The 19,382-nt window shown below is 36.9% G+C and overlaps 1 protein-coding gene across 2 annotated transcripts in view; it reads left to right on the top strand.

Moving 5' to 3' along the window:
• GXYLT1 (glucoside xylosyltransferase 1) overlaps nt 1-19,382 on the top strand; it is a 136,159-nt gene that overhangs the window by 14,309 nt on the left and 102,468 nt on the right. For both annotated transcript variants that reach the window (XM_053716726.1, XM_053716727.1), the window contains 2 exons: nt 4,235-4,409; nt 6,621-6,746. In XM_053716726.1, the coding sequence (XP_053572701.1) occupies nt 4,235-4,409; nt 6,621-6,746 (301 nt within the window). The remainder of the gene's footprint in view (nt 1-4,234; nt 4,410-6,620; nt 6,747-19,382) is intronic.

Here is a 19,382-nt window from a genome sequence, read left to right as displayed (position 1 = left end):
CTTGCGAATGGTATGGGGAAGTGCCCACACACCCCAGACTCAAGGAACACTATTGTTGGCTCTAGAAGGGGCATTGGTCTTGCAAGAGGAGCAGCAGACTTACCTTTCCCTGAAAGTGCTATGCCGTCAATTGTTCCAGTTAGGGGATCTGATGATTTGTCAGCCCTAAATTTGCAGAGTTTAGAGCCAGTCAAGCTTAGTATGTCAGGGGACACGAAAAAAGTCCTTGTCCGCCCTTGTCTTGAATGGTATCTTGATTGAAAAAAATTGTAGTGCTATTAGTAAGGTCAGCACATGAGCACAGGTAGGGCTGGGCGATATGGGCAAAAATGAAAATCGTGATTTTGGATCCAAAAAAAATGACTAACACCTTAATATTTCAATAAAAAATGTATTTAACACTACAGAATCTTAATGTACATGTTTCTCAATGTTCAATACACTCTTGGAGGATAAAAATACAAACCATAAAATAGTTAAAATAAAATTAGCTGCCTGTGCTGTGGTTACATAATAGCCACTAGCCAGTTCTTAGGTCTTCTGACACAACATTGTCAAGTTTTCTTGGGCAGTCATTCTAACTGTGGTACAATACTTTCTTTAAAAGTAGAGGATTCTTTTTTTTTTTTTTTTTTTTTTTAATGTAAACAGGCTTTATTTTACCTGTGTACGCAGCTGTGACTGCTGCCATCAGAGCTGAGGCAAACCGGCCAGTTCCTCCATAGCGCAGCTCCTGCATAGCCTCTCTACTCCCCCCCACCTCCTCCTTTCCCTACAGAAGCCTGCGCGTAATGAACAGTTTCAGCCAGCCCTCCTGTACGTCATAGGTGATGTCACAGGGGGCGGGGCTAAAATTGCATACTCTCGCGGTTTTTAAATTGCGGAGATTAATAGCGGTTTTAAATCGCATATGCCATTAATCGTGCAGCCCTAATAGAGGGTTGAGTTACTGTACCCAATATAATGTCTTGAAGTATATCACTTACTCAATGTTTTAATTTACTCCCCTTATGTACGTTTTCATTAAAGCCCTGGGAATATTTCTGTTATGCACATGTCTGTACTCATTGGGGATCTGATTGTTATACATCAGATGTGTGTATATACTTGGCTGTTCTACTTTATTCTATTCTAACGATATGCTGTCTGCGGCCGGGGCAGTGTGTTTAGTGCCTTTCTACAAAAGTCATCTGAATTTAATACTGGTGTAAGGTAAGCATAGTCCTGTATAGTCTGAAACTTCAGATCAAGTCCTAGTTAGAAACGTACCATTGTGTGTGTGTATACATGCATTAATAAATATTAAGACATTGCTTATGGAAAGTGATTTAAAATGTGACCATGTTCTGACCACTGTTACCCAAATGTTCTTTGACCTTCTATGTTTGATATATCTGTATTGTTTTATAGTACTAAATCCAATATAGCTTTATTCCTAGTTGGCTCCTCTATTAATTGTGACAAGAAGTTATCTCTGAGAGCATTTAATAATCTATCTCCCTTATCTGAATTACTAGTTTCATTTGCCCAGTTTATGTCGGGGTAGTTAAAATCTCCCAGAATTCTGCCAGTCCCTTTACACTTTAGAATACAATTCAAAAACATTACCTTAATCTATAAAGCACTTGACAGCCTCACTCCTAACTATATTTCCTCACTTATCTCCAAATACTCCCTGACCTGCCCTCTTTAATCAATCTCCGACCTATGTCTCTCGTCTCATTTTTTTTATACTTCCCACTTCCAAGACTTCTGACACACTGCTCCTGTCCTCTAGAACTCTCCACCCGCTTCATCAGACTGTCTCCAACCTTGAATAGTTTCAGTTGATCTTTGAAAACTCATCTATTTAGAGAGGCTTGCCATCGCTCCTCTACCTGTTATTTGTGCTACCCAAAATGAATATTGAACTGTCTTGACTCGCTGCTGCACCTACAATCCACATGACAAACTACACCAAACTTTTGTCTGCATCCTCAACCTGTAGACTGTAAGCTATGTATGATTTTCAACAAAGGATAGTTGTTTAAAATGTTATGCTCTGAATCATGAAGGAAAACTTGGGTTTCATGTCCCTTAATGTTTAAATCTGGTCTTTTGTTAGAATTGTAGACACTTTTTTTTTTTATAGGGGTGACCCTAGTCTCCCATATATTATTTTTAGATATTCGTCTAATTCTGAGAAAGATTTACCATTACTGTCTACTTGGGGTGGGGGGAGAAATAGACTTTAATTTAATTAGGAGTGTTTAAAATAATGCATTTTGAGTCAGTATTGCTATTTTCGCAAGCCAAATTAGAAAATCCAAATTGCATCATTAAAGAAAATATAATCAACTTCAAACAGCAATAGTTTTTCAAGAATGAACCTGGTTGACAACAGCAGGGTGGACAATCTATTAATCTTAAGTGCCATAAAACATGTTGAGATCTGTGCATATCCTTAAAGGGCCAAAAAAATAAGTTTAAAAATTGCTGGAAAGTATTTTAAAATAATTTTCAAAAATAAGCAAATTTAGTTACAAAGCCATGCTGTCTGGAGCACTGTGCTCCACCCCAATCAGTGTTTAGACACAGGCATTGTATTTTAACTGAGTTCACAGCTTCTAGGCATGCTCCGGCAGATAATTCCTATGCACTTTTTCATTCTACCAAAACCACAATAGATATAGATACAGCCATAGACGGAAATGTGTGGCAGGAGTTAGAGCTTTACAATTCAGAAACTAAAAAGAAAGGGTTCTTGGGGAGGCACTGCTGTATAAATTTGCAGGTAAAGTAATTAAAGTACATTTAATACTAGCTAGCACTAATAGAAACCTTTTCTGCATGCAAAAGCTTATCATGACAACAGTTACATACTACAGCTGGAGATATAATCTGCACTAACTTACAACAGATACATTTAGCTTTGGTAGAACTGTGTTAAGGCAGCATGGTTTCTACAGCAGCTTCTGAGACAGGATCAGATTGAGACATCTTGTAAAATGTAAAAGAAAAAATAACATTTAAACAAAAATATCTTCTTTCCACATATAGCAGTTTCAGGAATGGGAAAAAATGCAAATGATAAAATTGACAAAAAAGCAAATAGCATAGCCCTCTGAGCATAAAGAAGGCAAGGAGCATATAGGAAGTGGGGTAAAATAAAACTGCATTTTTTTTTTTTGGCGCCAAGTATGATGCATGACGCTAAAGGAAGTATATACATTTTTGTGGCGCCAACAAACATCCGGAAATGACGCAATTGCGTCATAACAAACACAACTTCGCGCCAAACAACCTGGCGTCAACTAAGACGCAGGAAATGACAAACTTGCGTCATCATAGACTCACATTCGCGGTAAAAAATTCTCACGCCAAGAATGTCGCAATAAATACCAACATTTTGCGCCCTCGCGAGCCCAATTTGCCCGCAGATTTTTAAAAGAAAAACAAGTCAAATTGAAAAAAAGACTATACCCCAGGTAAGACAAAAACTTCCTAAAACATGATTCCCATATTGCAACTGTCAAACTGCAAATGGAAATACATAGACCTGACTCATGGCAAATATATATAAATACATAAAGCGCCAACCATAGCTAAGAGTGTCTTAAAATAATGATACATACTTACCGAAAGACACCCATCCACATATAGCAGATTGCCAAACCAGTACTGAAAACTATCAGCAGAGGTAATGGTATATAAGAGTATATCGTCGATCTGAAAAGGGAGGTAGGAGATGAATCCCTACGACCGATAACAGAGAACTCTTGAAAAGATTTCCTGCGAGTGAAACCATAAAAAAATCAGTAGGCGATGCTCTCTTCACATCTCTCTGACAAACACTGTACTGTGAGAGGAATTGGGCTTTAGAATGCTTAGCAGCGCCATTCAAAGAAGAAAACCAAAAAAATCAAGCACAAACTTACTTCACCTCCTTAGGAGGCAAAGTTTGTAAAACTGAATTGTGGGTGTGATGAGGGGTGTATTTATGGACTCATGCCAATTACATGAAAGAAAGGTGTGGTGTGTTTTTTTTTACAATTTTTTTTTTTTGCAGAATAGTGAAATATGTGTTCTGTTTGTCCCATTAAAAAGTTTATTAAGTGCAAACCTCTCTTAGAATAGGGATTTTTTTTAAAACATTTGAATTGCAAATGTTATGCTTTTACTATTTTTTTTTTTTATTTTTCTTGTTCCTGAAATGCGTCTAAAGATAGCTGAGTGTGTTTCTTTTCACTTTCAGATATGAGACTCCTTTTAAGCATGAAGCTGAAGCAATGCACTTGGCGGTTGTTGCCTGTGGCGATCGGTTGGAGGAGACCATCACAATGCTGAAATCTGCTGTGATTTTTAGTAGAAATTTTCTTCATTTCCATGTTTTTACTGAAGACCAATTACACAGTGACTTTAATACTACTGTAAGTCACTTTTAATGTTCTGTATTTTCTTATTTCATGATAGACTTAAAATGTTGATGCTTTAGAACTGTTCTGTATAATTATGTAGACAAATCCTTTTTGCGGATGCTTGAAGTACTTTTTTGCATTACATTTACAAACAAATATTTTATTTTTAAAATATTGACATAATAATTGAAAATGTCTAAGTAAAGGGGTAATGCCATTTAATTACTCTTAACATCTTTATTTTTCAGTATTAAAAAAACAACAACTTTGGAGTGCACTATCATTATTTATTTTGTCTGATTTTCTTGTAATTTAACTTTGAGAGCTATAGTTGTTTTACTCCTCCCCCCCCCCCGATAGGCTGGAGTGGAATGTAGAACTCTGACACTCCTACATGCTGCTGAGTTATTGGTTGACATTTGCAGTTCTTTTATATCAGTCGCTAACTCGCCACGGTAAAGTAAAACAAACGGCATTTAAGAGATATTTCAATGGGTGTGTCCTGGGACTGCATACTTCTGTCAAAATTTCAGGATTTAAAGCATTTGTTTTTACACAGTTCTGTTGTGATGCAGTGAACTGTTTCTTAAAATAGGCTTTAAAGTCCCTTTTTCAATAAAAAAAAAAAAAGTATTTAAAGTGAAGGTCAATTTTGATGATTAAAGGCCCGGTTTTTAATAATCCTATTAAAAACAAGGGCACTTTTTTAATTCATCAAAATTGACATTTCAAGCAATTTCTTCAAAAACTTACCTTTTAATCCTGAAAGCTGCTCCATTGATTCCCCCAGCCGTCAGAAATTATGAATCTGGCTTCCTCCAATCACGGCGTCCCCCCTGGTGGATCATGTCCTGAGGGAACGCAGTGATTGGATGAAGCCGGATTAATCATTTTGGACCCGCAAAGAGGACTTGGGATGTGCGGAAGAAGCACTGCAGTGGCTCTCAGGATTTAAAGGTAAGTTTTTTGGAAGAAAAAAAAAACGCTTGAAATGTCAATTTTGATGAATTAAAGTGCCCTTGTTTTTAATAGGATTATTTAAAAACCGGGCACTTATTCGTCAAAATATCCCTTTAACTAAAAAGTAAATTACTTTGTCAGAATTGAGCAGATTATTTTACTTTATATTTCCCTTTACATCATAATGACAGAAGCTCTTGGTAGTATTAACCATATATAGATAGATAAATAATATGGTTACCACTCTTACTGGGGAAAAAGCCAACCTCTCTTGTTCTGGACCATAAATAACTAATATCCTTGTAACAACAAAGGAGCAAACTGTACTCTGTCTTATTGAGCTTCTATTGTGTGAGGTTTCAGGCAAACCATTTGCTTCTTTAGGAAAAGTAGGGCAATAATGTCTACTTCGCAGGAATATATAGAAATCGTGGGTGATTCAGATTGAGCATATCATTTTAAAAAAGTTTTCAATTTATTTCTATTATCAAATTTGCTTAATTTGTATGCTATTCTTTGTTGAAGAGATACCTAGGTAGGCATCTGGAGCACTACATGGCTGGAAATAGTGCTGTCATCTAGTGCTCTTGCAAATGGATAACATTTTTGCAAAACAATTGCCATATAGTGCTCCAGTCACAAGCATGCTCCTAAGCTTACGGCCCTGCTTTTATACCAAGAGAATGAAGAAAATTTGAAAGTTGTTTAAAAACTGCATGCTCTGTGTGAATCACAAAAGAAAATGTGTTTCATGTCCCTTTATGATATAAAGCTACTGGATCTATGAAGTGTGACTAAATGCAGCATGTTATTTCATTAATCTTACGTGTACTCTAAAATCTCTGCACTAGACCGTAAAACTGGCAGTAACAACTATCCCAATGCAAGTAAACAAAAAAATGCATGTGAAATAAAAAAATGACCAAAATGCCTGCATCAGTACTGACATCTAGTGGCAACACATGCATAGAACATGTAACAAAATGGGGGCACTATTCTGAAGTGTGAAGCACACAGAATTTAAGTAGAAAAATAGTCTGTGATTGCAAAGTTTAAAAATGTAAGAGAATATGGTCAGGTTTTTCACAGGTGCACTTAAGTTTTAAATAGAATGTTTGCTATAAATTATATATATATATATATATTTTTTTTTTTTTTCAGGAATGTATGATCTATAATATCAAATCTTAGAAGTCTTTAAAGAGATTACGTTTGTTCTATGATAAATACAAAATAATTGAATCCTGCTCCTTTTGTTTACAGCTTAATAGTTGGGGACTTACAGAGAAGTTTAAGTTTAACGTATACCCAATAACTTTTCCATCAGAGAATGCAGCAGAATGGAGAAAACTGTTTAAGCCCTGTGCTTCACAAAGATTATTCCTACCAGTAAGTTGTGTTTTTTTCCTCCCGTGTTTTCATGCTTTTTAAAGACATCCCTCTCTTATACAGTTTTTTTTTTAAATTTTATTTTTGTACCCATAACCTGTATGTTATCAAAGTCTCTGGTATTTTATTGACAAGTGCCTGCTTTGTAAGTGTTGTAATGTAAGCATGCACATAAAAATGTCAAGGGCTATATTAGCATGACAATGGAGCATTACATAAGCAGAATATCTTTAAATTTAAAAGAAGGTAGAATTTCATTATAAACGTATAATAAAAAGGCAAAACGGTAACACTTGCTCTGAATTCCAAATGAGCAGTGGATTTTTTTCTTGACACATTTCAAAATGTTAGTCCTTTCCCCCTGTATTATGTGAAAGCCATTTTAAAATGACTCGTACAGGGAGTGCAGAATTATTAGGCAAATGAGTATTTTGACCACATCATCCTCTTTATGCATGTTGTCTTACTCCAAGCTGTATAGGCTCGAAAGCCTACTACCAATTAAGCATATTAGGTGATGTGCATCTCTGTAATGAGAAGGGGTGTGGTCTAATGACATCAACACCCTATATCAGGTGTGCATAATTATTAGGCAACTTCCTTTCCTTTGGCAAAATGGGTCAAAAGAAGGACTTGACAGGCTGAGAAAAGTCAAAAATAGTGAGATATCTTGCAGAGGGATGCAGCACTCTTAAAATTGCAAAGCTTCTGAAGCGTGATCATCGAACAATCAAGCGTTTCATTCAAAATAGTCAACAGGGTCGCAAGAAGCGTGTGGAAAAACCAAGGCGCAAAATAACTGCCCATGAACTGAGAAAAGTCAAGCGTGCAGCTGCCAAGATGCCACTTGTCACCAGTTTGGCCATATTTCAGAGCTGCAACATCACTGGAGTGCCCAAAAGCACAAGGTGTGCAATACTCAGAGACATGGCCAAGGTAAGAAAGGCTGAAAGACGACCACCACTGAACAAGACACACAAGCTGAAACGTCAAGACTGGGCCAAGAAATATCTCAAGACTGATTTTTCTAAGGTTTTATGGACTGATGAAATGAGTGTCTTGGTGGGCCAGATGGATGGGCCCGTGGCTGGATTGGTAAAGGGCAGAGAGCTCCAGTCCGACTCAGACGCCAGCAAGGTGGAGGTGGAGTACTGGTTTGGGCTGGTATCATCAAAGATGAGCTTGTGGGGCCTTTTCGGATTGAGGATGGAGTCAAGCTCAACTCCCAGTCCTACTGCCAGTTTCTGGAAGACACCTTCTTCAAGCAGTGGTACAGGAAGAAGTCTGCATCCGTCAAGAAAAACATGATTTTCATGCAGGACAATGCTCCATCACACGCGTCCAAGTACTCCACAGCGTGGCTGGCAAGAAAGGGTATAAAAGAAGAAAATCTAATGACATGGCCTCCTTGTTCACCTGATCTGAACCCCATTGAGAACCTGTGGTCCATCATCAAATGTGAGATTTACAAGGAGGGAAAACAGTACACCTCTCTGAACAGTGTCTGGGAGGCTGTGGTTGCTGCTGCACGCAATGTTGATGGTGAACAGATCAAAACACTGACAGAATCCATGGATGGCAGGCTTTTGAATGTCCTTGCAAAGAAAGGTGGCTATATTGGTCACTTATTTGTTTTTTTTGTTTTTTTGAATGTCAGAAATGTATATTTGTGAATGTTGAGATGTTATATTGGTTTCACTGGTAAAAATAAATAATTGAAATGGGTATATATTTGTTTTTTGTTAAGTTGCCTAATAATTATGCACAGTAATAGCCACCTGCACACACAGATATCCCCCTAAAATAGCTATAACTAAAAACAAACTAAAAACTACTTCCAAAACTATTCAGCTTTGATATTAATGAGTTTTTTGGGTTCATTGAGAACATGGTTGTTGTTCAATAATAAAATTAATCCTCAAAAATACAACTTGCCTAATAATTCTGCACTCCCTGTATATGTGTACACTATAAACTCTTGCACATGCTCAGTAGTAGCTATTGCCTCAAAGCCTGCTTATAAAAAGGCTGTGCACAATTTGCCAATTAAAGGGATACTGAACCCAAATTTTTTCTTTCACAATTCGGATAGAGCATGCAATTTTAAGCAACTTTCTAATTTACTTCTGTTATCAATTTTTCTTCGTTCTCTTGATATCTTTTTTTGAAAAAGAAGGCATCTAAGCTAAGGAGCCAGCAAATTTGTGGTTCAGAACCATGGACAGCATTTGTTTATTGGTGCTGTCCAATCAGCTAGGACAACCCAGGTTGTTCACCGAAAATGGGCCGGCATCTAAACTTAAATTCTTGCTTTTCAAATAAACATACCAAGAGAATTAATAGGAGTACATTAGAAAGTTGTTTAAAATTGCATGCTCTATCTGAATCACAAAAGAAAAAATTTGGGTACAGTGTCCCTTTAATGTAAATTGGAAAGGTGTTTTTTTTTTTTTTTTTTTGATTTTAGTGTCCCTTTAAAAATCTACATGACCTCAGTTTGTTAAAATGCCTAAAAAAACAACCAAAAAATAGTTATTGGTAGTTATAAAATATACACTATATACCATAAGACAGAGGAAATATGGCGTTTTTGGTGCCCACAACTCTAAAATGTCACTCTATATTTGCAATGTAGTTTTAGACAACTAAAAGTAGAAAAAAGTAAAGGTCTGTAATCTCCATAATATCCAACCAAACAAATTAAAATATAAAACAAAAACATCTTGTTAAAAACAAGAAAAAGCAAGACAGAAAATAGACTTTAACATTTTGATAGCCTCTCTTTCTTGCCTAGTAACCTTGTTATTAGAAGGGAGTGACATAAATTGTCCTAGAAACCATAAACAAGAAAATGTAAAATTTTGCTGCACTATGTTTTGGCGTGAATACAGGCCTCAGCAAGATGAGAATTAAAGGGACACTAAACTGCTGAGTACAACTATAATAGAATCGTTACTACTCACCATGCTATTGTTTTTTTCCTGTGCCTGCAGCTGTCTATAAAGTTATTCTCTTATTTAACCCCTTACAAGTATTAGTGAAGCTCTGCATCTTCACACTGGGCGCCGCCATCTTGGAGCTTATATTTGTTGTTTAACTTTTAAACTGTGTAAAAATCTGCAACTATGTAACACTTCTGCTCTCTATTATGTGAGCTAAACTGAAGTGAAAGGTTCAGCTGTCAAAAAGCAGATCTGTGAAAGTGCATTGCTCCTACCACAGGATGCAACAATACGCAAGTTACAAGATGGTTGTACCCAGTATAAAATGCAGTGTTTACCAACTGGATTCTGTAATTAGTTAAAATAAGGAACAGCTTTAAAGAGAGCTGCAGGTACAGGAGGGAAAACAATAGTATGCTCAGTAGTAACCATGCTACTGTAGTTGTAAGTGCAAAGGGAGAAAGGCAGGCTCTGCACACAGGAATCCAGATAAAAAGATTTTTAATGAAAAAGATTAAAAAATACAAAAAGCAGCTACTTACGCTGAGTGCACAAAAAAAGGTGAACAAGGCAGGTAGACAAACTGACACTGATGTCTGACTAGTTTCACGTCCTCCCACGACGCTTATTCATAGACATATGGGATGTGGTAGGTAGATACTTTAAAAAGGGGAAGCCAGCTCATGATTGGTTAATCAGTATACTCATTTTAAGCCAACAGCTGCTTCTTATATAGACCTTAATTAAACCACCTATACTGCACACCCACTGATAATAAGTTAAAAACAAAAAGAAGCTAACCTAAATAAACATTACAATATATGTTGCAGTGAGACATAATAAGAGTGTTAATAAATGTCTAACATGGATAAGTTTGCACCATAAAACATATACATAAATAAATTAATACCACCTATATGTATGGTAATATATGAAAAAGGGGCAAAATAAATAACATACAAAAAATATTCAAAAAACAGACAAAAATAAACATTGATACAAAAACTATTAGATGTCAATACAATAATTGATGTCGCAATCACGATTCATACCAGATGTGCAACTTAAGCATCCAAAACAACTTTTTTTCTCCAATATTTTGAATTTGTTTCCTCCTCTAATGGGAGTAGTGGCAACATCAATTATTTTTATGTTCATATTTGCTACATTAGTAAAGTGATATCCATTGAAATGATTGGCAACTGCTGAACTCTTATTTTAATTCTTGACATCCCTAGTATGTTAATTAACCTTTTGCGGATCTCCCTGGAGGTTTGACCTGTATATTGCAACTGACATAAGTTACAGGTAAGCAAGTAAACCACAAAAGTGGTGCCACAGTTTGCATAAAAGTGTGTATTATAAACATCCCCTGTGCTACTACTAGAGAACTGACTACCCTCCTGTATATGTGCACACATATGGCAGTTAAGTTTTCCGCATCTGAAATTGACAGTTTTGTATAGCCAATTTTGTTTATGAATGTTGCTTCTAGTTACTAAACTTGGTGACAATTTTTGTCCGAAGGTCATGGATTTTTTTAGGCACAAACCTAATATTATTAATATATGGTTTTAAAACCTCATCACTTGACAGGATATGCAAATGTTTATTTAGTATTTTGACCACCTCATCATATTGTCTGGAATAGGCAGTAGTAAGTACTATAGCATCTTTAAAGTTGGATTTCGGGTTTGTATTCACATTATGACCTTTTGATGTTAAATAATATTTTTTGACTTCTTTTCAGCATTTTTCAAGAGTATTGGCATTATATTCTCTATTAATTAACCTGTTTTTAAGTTCTAAGGATTGAGCCTCATAAATTTCATCAGACTTCGTATTTCTACGAAGTCTAATGAATTGTCCACGGGGTATCGCTTTTACCACATGCTTAGGATGCTGAGAAGTGGTATTGCCAGCTGTTTCTTTTCGGTAGGTCTTAGTCACTATAGTGTTTTGGCTAATCTGTAGGGTTAAATCAAGATAATTGACACTATTGGTACTATATGTACCAGTAAATTGGAGGTTGAACAAATTCCTGTTAATGTAACCCATAAATTTCTCAAACTCCCTGTCATCCAAAGGCTTTTTAACGATGACCAACAGGTCATCAATATAGTGGACGTATATGAGAATATTCTCTAGCCATGGGTTTTGAATACTGTAAATATGAGAGAGCTCCCACCACGAGACATATAAATTAGCAAAAGCGTGGGCAAATTTTGCCCCCATGGCGGTGCCACAAATTTGGTTGTAGTACACACCGTCAAACCAAAAATAATTATGGGAGAGAAGAAAAATCAAAACATCTCCCACATAGTGTTTGACATTATCAGCCAAATCCATCTCTCTATTCAAAAAGAACTCTACAGCTTTTAAGCCCAAATTATTACTTTTGTATCACCACTTTTGTGGTTTACTTGCTTACCTGTAACTTATGTCAGTTGCAATATACAGGTCAAACCTCCAGGGAGATCCGCAAAAGGTTTAATGAACATACTAGGGATGTCAAGAATTACAATAAGAGTTCAGCAGTTGCCAATCATTTCAATGGATATCACTTTACTAATGTAGCAAATATGAACATAAAAATAATTGATGTTGCCACTATTCACATTAGAGGAGGAAACAAATTCAAAATATTGGAAAAGAAAGAGTTGTTTTGGATGCTTAAGTTGCATACTCGTTCCCCATCTGGTATGAATCGTGATTGCGACATCAATTATTTTATTGACATCTAATAGTTTTTGTATCAATATTTATTTTTGTCTGTTTTTTTGAATATTTTTTGTATGTTATTTATTTTGCTCCTTTTTCATATATTACCATGCATATAGGTGGTATTTATTTATCTATATGTTGTATGGTGCAAACTTATCCATGTTAGACATTTATTAACACTCTCTTATTATGTCTCACTGCAACATATATTGTAATGTTTATTTAGGTTAGCTTCTTTTTGTTTTTAACTTATTATCAGTGGGTGTGTAGTATAGGTGGTTTAATTAAGGTCTATATAAGAAGCAGCTGTTGGCTTAAAATGAGTATACTGATTAACCAATCATGAGCTGGCTTCCCCTTTTTAAAGTATCTACCTACCACATCCCATATGTCTATGAATAAGCGTCGTGGGAAGACGTGAAACTAGTCAGACATCAGTGTCAGTTTGTCTACCTGCCTTGTTCACTTTTTTTTGTGCACTCGGGGTATGTAGATGCTTTTTGTTTTTTTTAAATCTTTTTCATTAAAAATCTTTTTATCTGGATTCCTGTGTGCAGAGCCTGCCTTTCTCCCTTTGCACTTATTACTTAGTGGCTTGGTTTCGCCACGGCTACGGCTCTCCGCTTCTCTTGAGGAACTGACCTTTACCTACCGGATTCACTTCCGGTTTAGCACTGTGAGATTCGGAAGTTGCTAGGATCGTCACCCCTTAGTTTGTATCAGTGCTACTGTAGTTGTACCCAGCTATTTAATGTCCCTTTAAATAAAGACCCAAATTACACTTAGGAGTAGGGGGAATTATTTGTCTACCAGGCCTTTCTTGAAACCAAGAAGGTAAATGCAAGATGCCACTTAAAAGTAATGCTATGTCCAAATTTGTCTATCAGCATGAAATACACCCTGCTTGTGCAGCATTTACTGCATGTGAGATTTCAGTATAACGCTTTGTTCAGTTATTTTAACTCAGATTTACTGATAGTCACTTCCTACTCCCCTCATTATCTGTATATAGCTAACACCTCCACACCACCTTCTCCTCCTCCTCCTCTGTCCGGCTGCTCTGTGGACAGAACTAGGAGACCCTCTTCAGGTACTTTGGCTTTCCTGGCTTTCTCTGGGCGGATTGAATACTATTTTTTGCTTAATTACCTTCTAAATCTTTGTCCTCCAGACACAGGTGTGTGGCATCTTGACAGTGGTTCTCTGTGAAATCCTTGTGGGGGCTGCCATCTTACTGTAACACCCGTAAGCAATATCATAGGCGTCTCATTTGAGGGCTGTCTTTGGTGTGCGCTTATAAATTCCTCGGCGTGGTCTTTCACTGAGCAATCTGGTGCTCCTCTGTCAAGAGTATCCTACTCCCTATGAAGACTTTGCCTGTCTGTCTAGTAAGGGGTTTTATATTATGGACTGTTACTTGGTCTGATTTGTATTAAACGTATGTTCAGATGCCTATAAGTAGTCATATTATGTTACTTTTTTGTGCATGCCGGCCTGCTTTGTTATGCAGTGTTCTTCCATTAAGCCTGCAACTGCCGAGGAAGCTTCTGATATTTATTAAGGCATGTGTCTTTTTTTATGCTGTGTTTTACACATTCCTTTTTTATGTGAATTTTATTATTTACTCCTTGCACAATATTTTGCTTTATTGTAGCTCTGAGCCCCAGGCTGAGTTCATTTGTTCATTATGCCCCAATACTTGTGGGCAAGATAAAAAAAACAAACAAACAGAAAAAAAAAAACCAATTGTGCAAAGTGTGTACTGGACTAATTTATGGTGGTTATTTTGCCACAAATCCTGCACCTGGGGATTCTGTTGAATTCTGATACTTTTTCTGAAGGGGAATATTTTTCTAATTCTGATGAACCAATAATCTTTGAGTCTTCTGTTTTGGGTGATTTAATTAAAGCTGTTAAAGAACATTTGGGAGTAGAGGGTGAGCTTAGTCACATTTCTTCAGATTAGTTGAAGCCTTTGCTAAAAATGAAAAGCAGCTTGTTATACCAGAAATTATTAAACTTTTCCCTTTACCTATTCTATAGATACTCCATTTTCAAGACATCCTAAAGTGGATGCTGCTATTTCTAGATAATTTAAGAAAATTATTTTTCCAACTGATGACGCTGGAAAGATTTTAAAACTTTATTTACAGTAAGGGACTATGTTCCATCCTCTCCTAGACATGTTTTCTGTACTTAAGGCTACCAATGTCCGGTCAGATAATGTTATGCTGTATGTGCCTGAAGTTAAAGCTATTTATGCCTTTTTATTTTAGATACTAAGTAAGTTACTTGCTTTTGTATTTCTGCGGTTTCAGAGATGCTGTAATTGAATGCCAAGTCTACAGCTAACTGTGAGAAACAAGCTTTATGGCTGCATCACTGGAAGACAAATCTTGATTTAAAGTTTAATTTCCTGGTTTTACCTTTTGAGGGTAATTTGCTATTTGCTAAGCAATTGGAAAATGTAATCTCTAAACATTCTGGGGTTAAGAGTCCTTTCCTCCTTTTAAGCGAATATAATTCATAGATAGCCTTCTTTCTTTCATAAAGGTGGTGAGAGTCCAGGGACTTCCACTCCTTGTCACAAGGAGGAGGCAAGGATTTACAAAACTCCAGGAGCCCTTAAAAACGCTCCCACCTCACTGTTAGACTAGTCTTATCTGCAGTAGAAAGGTGAAGAATGGTGGTGCTCTTCTGTGAGAGGGATTCTCAGACCGATTTGAGGCCAATTTTTCCCCTTCATAGAGCTACTTTTTGGACAGATGGAAGTTTATGCAGTATTGGGTAGTGGCACAATCACACCCAGTGGGAGTTAGTCACGGCCCTAACCTCTTCCTGTTGGATCATAGTTATGCTCCTCTGCTGTCACACTTACAGCACAAGATTTGCTATCTACTGGAAGCAGTTTTTTTCATGCAGGTGCTAATTAGGCAAGTATGTATTTTATTTATGAGACACTCCCATAGCCTATAGCCTATTAGTAGGTACTCTTAGTGTTTTAAATCATAGCCAGGGGACTGTTATCGGAGGCATTTTTCCTTATGTTTTTTACTTTTTTTTTGTTTTGTTTTTAGCGAACGTTGGTTATTTTCAGCGATTTTCAGGTTATTTTATTTTGTTCAGTTAGTGCATGCTTCGAATTATGCTAGCAAGCGTCGGTTTCTTGCCTTGATTTATGTGTTCAATTAGCGTGTGCATGCATGCTTCGTTTTCTGTTGAGCACGTTGTTCAGACGTGTTCGTGTCGGATTTTTAGTGAGCTTCGGTTTCACTCACATAGGTGATTTAGGAATTGAGCTCGGCCATTTGCACTTTGTCAGTGCTTGTATATGCACATCAGGTTTTTCCCTCAGCGACCGAGCAGTCGCTCCTTTTTTTCCACCTGCATTATTTAGTGGATTAAATTGCGCTTCTCGGTTTGTTTTGGCCTTACCTGTTGGGGGTGATTAGATTTTCAATTCTGTCTAGAGCTGCTTATTTTTTAGGATGTATTTTAATGAAGGTTCTCAGTTTATGTATTTTACCTGCATATTAATTTTTTTTTCTTTAAGGGTATTTATGTTTGAAATCCTTGATTATTTGCCCACTACATTAATGTATTTTCTGTGGTTTTCAGTCTAGACCTGTTTCCCCCCCCCCCCATGATAGAGCATACTTGATTTGTCCTAACTACATTAAATATTTGTTCCTTAGAAGCAAGAATCGTCGGAGCACTTTCCTACTAATATAATGTAATTTTCCCCCTGCTCATCTTTGCAATTCTTGTATGGATCATTTATTGCATTTTAATCAGACCAATGCTGCTTTTGCTTAAAGGATATATGTCCTCCCTATGTTTGTTCTACACAGGGGAGTTCTTCAGATTTTGCTCCAGGATTTAAAGATTGTGTACGCTCTACTGCAACTGAAATGTTGCTGGCTATGCCTCCTCTAAGTAAGCATAAACAGTCTGTTTCTGTTATTCCCTAATTTATCTTATCTGGTTTAAATAGATGTCTGTTAAGCTGCATGTTTCTTATAGGCCAGCTCTGGATTTAAAGGCTTTAAACAAATTTCTCAGGGGGACAATTCAGACTATTCTACCTCCTTGTTCCTCAAAGGTAGTTTATATCTTCAATAATTTTTATGGATGCTTCTGTTCATATGCCTATCCACAGGGATCATCATCAGTTTTTAAGATTTGTGATCCTGAACAAGCATTTTTAATTTGTAGTTCTTCCGTTTGGTCTGACAGGGTATTCTGGCGTTTCATTTCCTGGATGATAATTTGGTACAGGCTCCATTTAGAGGTATCTCATACCACAATTCTCTTGTTTCTTTAAAAGCATGGTTTTAAATGTGTGTTCTTTCTTCTCATACCAGGATTATATTCCTAGGTGTCATTATAGACTCAGTCTCTGAGACTATCATTGACAGACCCTTCATAGTGTGCTTTGCATGGAGGTATTAGGTCTGATTATAGCAGCATCAGATGCTGTTCATTTGATTGGTTTCATTAGGCCTTTTCAGCTTAATCAGGGATGCAGGGATCATACTGCGCTTTCCTGTTTTTTTGTTTACTTTTGGGGGTGATTTATTATCAGTGCTTTGTTCTAGGGGCATTCTTTGTTCTTCCTAATTGGACTGTGATCTTAACAGACACAAGTCTTTCAGGTTGGGGTACAGTCTGGGGTCTCGGAGAGTGCATGGAGTTTGGTTTCCTCATGTGGTGAGGGTACCTATAAATGTTCTAGAACTCTGTGCAATCTTCAGAGCTGGCCTCCAATCAGACACATGTCACACTGGTGGCTTACTTCTACCATCAAGTAGAAACTTGCAGTTTCCTGACGATAAGGGAGGTATCCAGATTTTTGTTCTGGGCAGAGATTAATCTCTGTTCAATTTTTGCAGTTCATATTCCCAGAGTGAGCATTTGGGAAGTAGACTTCTGTTACCAGTCTCTTCATCTGGGGGAGTGTTTTCTTCATCTGGAATTTTTTTTTAGTTTTTTTGTTTTCCATCAGATTGTTGTTCGACAGGGTCTTCCAAAAATAGATCTAAATGCTTCTCAGTTGAAAAACAAGCTCTCCAGATATTTTGAGAGGTTCATGAATCCTCAGGAGGAGTCAGTAGTTGTTCGTTTTTTGTTTTTTGTTTTTTTGTTTTGTTTTTTTTGTTTATAGTTCTAGTGGCTCCTTGGTTGTTTTGTTTGTTACCAAGAGTGATAGCCTGGTCAAGCATAAAGTATTATCAGTAATTCTGATAGCTCTAGCTTGGCCTTGCAGAACTTAGTTTGCGGATCTGGTGCAAATGTTTAATTGTCCTCCGTGGCTTCTTTCTCTGCGTCACAACCTCTCTCAAGGACTGTTTTTTCTTTTCTTTTTTTCATCAGTTTCTCAAATCTCTGAACTTGATGGCTTGGAGATTGAAGGCTTCGTTTTTAGACAGAGGATTTTTCTGATTCTGTTATTGAGACCTTGATTCAGGCCTATGATCCTGTGACAAGAGGTTTTTCATAGTGTTTGGAAGACCTTTTTTCTTAGTTTGTGAAGTATTTTTTTTATTCCAAGTAATTTTTTATTGAAATAGTTTGGCAAACATATAACAAGGATTAGTCAAGATATAAGGAATATGACAATCTTATATGTAACATAATGACCGTTTCCAATTAACAACATTAATCATTCACTTAATGGTTAAAATAATTTTTTTTAAACCAAACAGGGAGTGGCCTTGACGGCCAGAGAGAGGGAAGGGGGAGACATAGAGAAAATGAAAATGAAAGAATTCAGGTAAAATAGAATACAATACATTTGAGTTAAATTGGGTTGAGTTGAGATGTACCAGCTAAAGTAGTAAGAGGGGGTAGGTGTTCTCCTATGTGGATATCAATTATGAGAATTAATATACTCACAGGGAAATAGTTACGCCAGTAGGGGTAATTCACTGACTGATGTTACTGTTTTCATATATTGTGTCCACATATCTTGGGCAATAAGAAATATGTCTCTGGAGTCCAGCCTGAAAGATCTATACTCTTCCAATTCTATAAGGTCAGTGACTTTGAGTCTCCAAAGTGTTACATTTGGTGGATCTGGAGATTTCCAGGATTTAGCAATGAGGGATTTGGCACTATTTGTGAGTATGCGTAATAGGGTGCTGTGGGCTTTAGAGGGTAGCTTAATATGTTTGTTTAAGAGAAATATTAGCGGATCTAATGGTAATGTAAGCTGAAAAACGTCTGGGGGTGAGGTACCAGTTATGGAGGATTTTATAGTTCATCTCCAGCATAGCAGCCGAGGATGAAGAAGATTTGGTGTTAATAAAAATAGAGGTTGCTGTATGAGGTAGGATGATGACTCCTAGTTCCCTTTCCCAGGACTCAATAGTTCCCGGTAAGTTGCCAGGAGGGGGGTGGGATAGTATAGAGTATATCTTGGACAGGGTGTGATTTAAGGAGATAGGGGATGATAATAGAGTCTCAAGCTTAGTCTTAGGTCTGAGCATATTGTATAAATATTTGTGTGAAGTGATATAATGGTGAAGTCTCCTGTAATTAAACCAGTTATGGGCCCAGTCATATTTTAATTCTTGTAGTTTTGCCTGAGAGTACAGGTGATCGTTATCAGAGAGGTGATGAATCGCCACATCAGGGGAAGGGTCAATATGCAAGGAATGGGTTCTTAGCTCTGTCAGAGAGAACTCAGGGTTGTGTGCTAACGAGGTAAGCGGGGAAGGTCTGGAAGAAAGGTAGTGAAGTATTTTTTTTTTAGCTGGCATTCGTAGAATTCCTTGAATTCTTCATATTTTTTTTTTTTTTTTAATTTATTTTTTTTAGGATGGTTTGGATAAGGGTATACCCGCAAATAGAGCCAGATTGTGTCTTTTTCAGTTTAGTTTCCCAAGAAAATTACTAATTTTCCTGACATTCAGTTTTGTTTTAGCTTTAGTCAGGATCTAGACAGTGGTATAACCAATTTCTCCTCTTT

The sequence above is a fragment of the Bombina bombina genome, chromosome 6 (assembly GCF_027579735.1).
Source record: "Bombina bombina isolate aBomBom1 chromosome 6, aBomBom1.pri, whole genome shotgun sequence".
Classification (NCBI taxonomy): Eukaryota; Metazoa; Chordata; class Amphibia; order Anura; family Bombinatoridae; genus Bombina; species Bombina bombina.
This window is presented reverse-complemented; position numbering and strand designations above follow the sequence as displayed.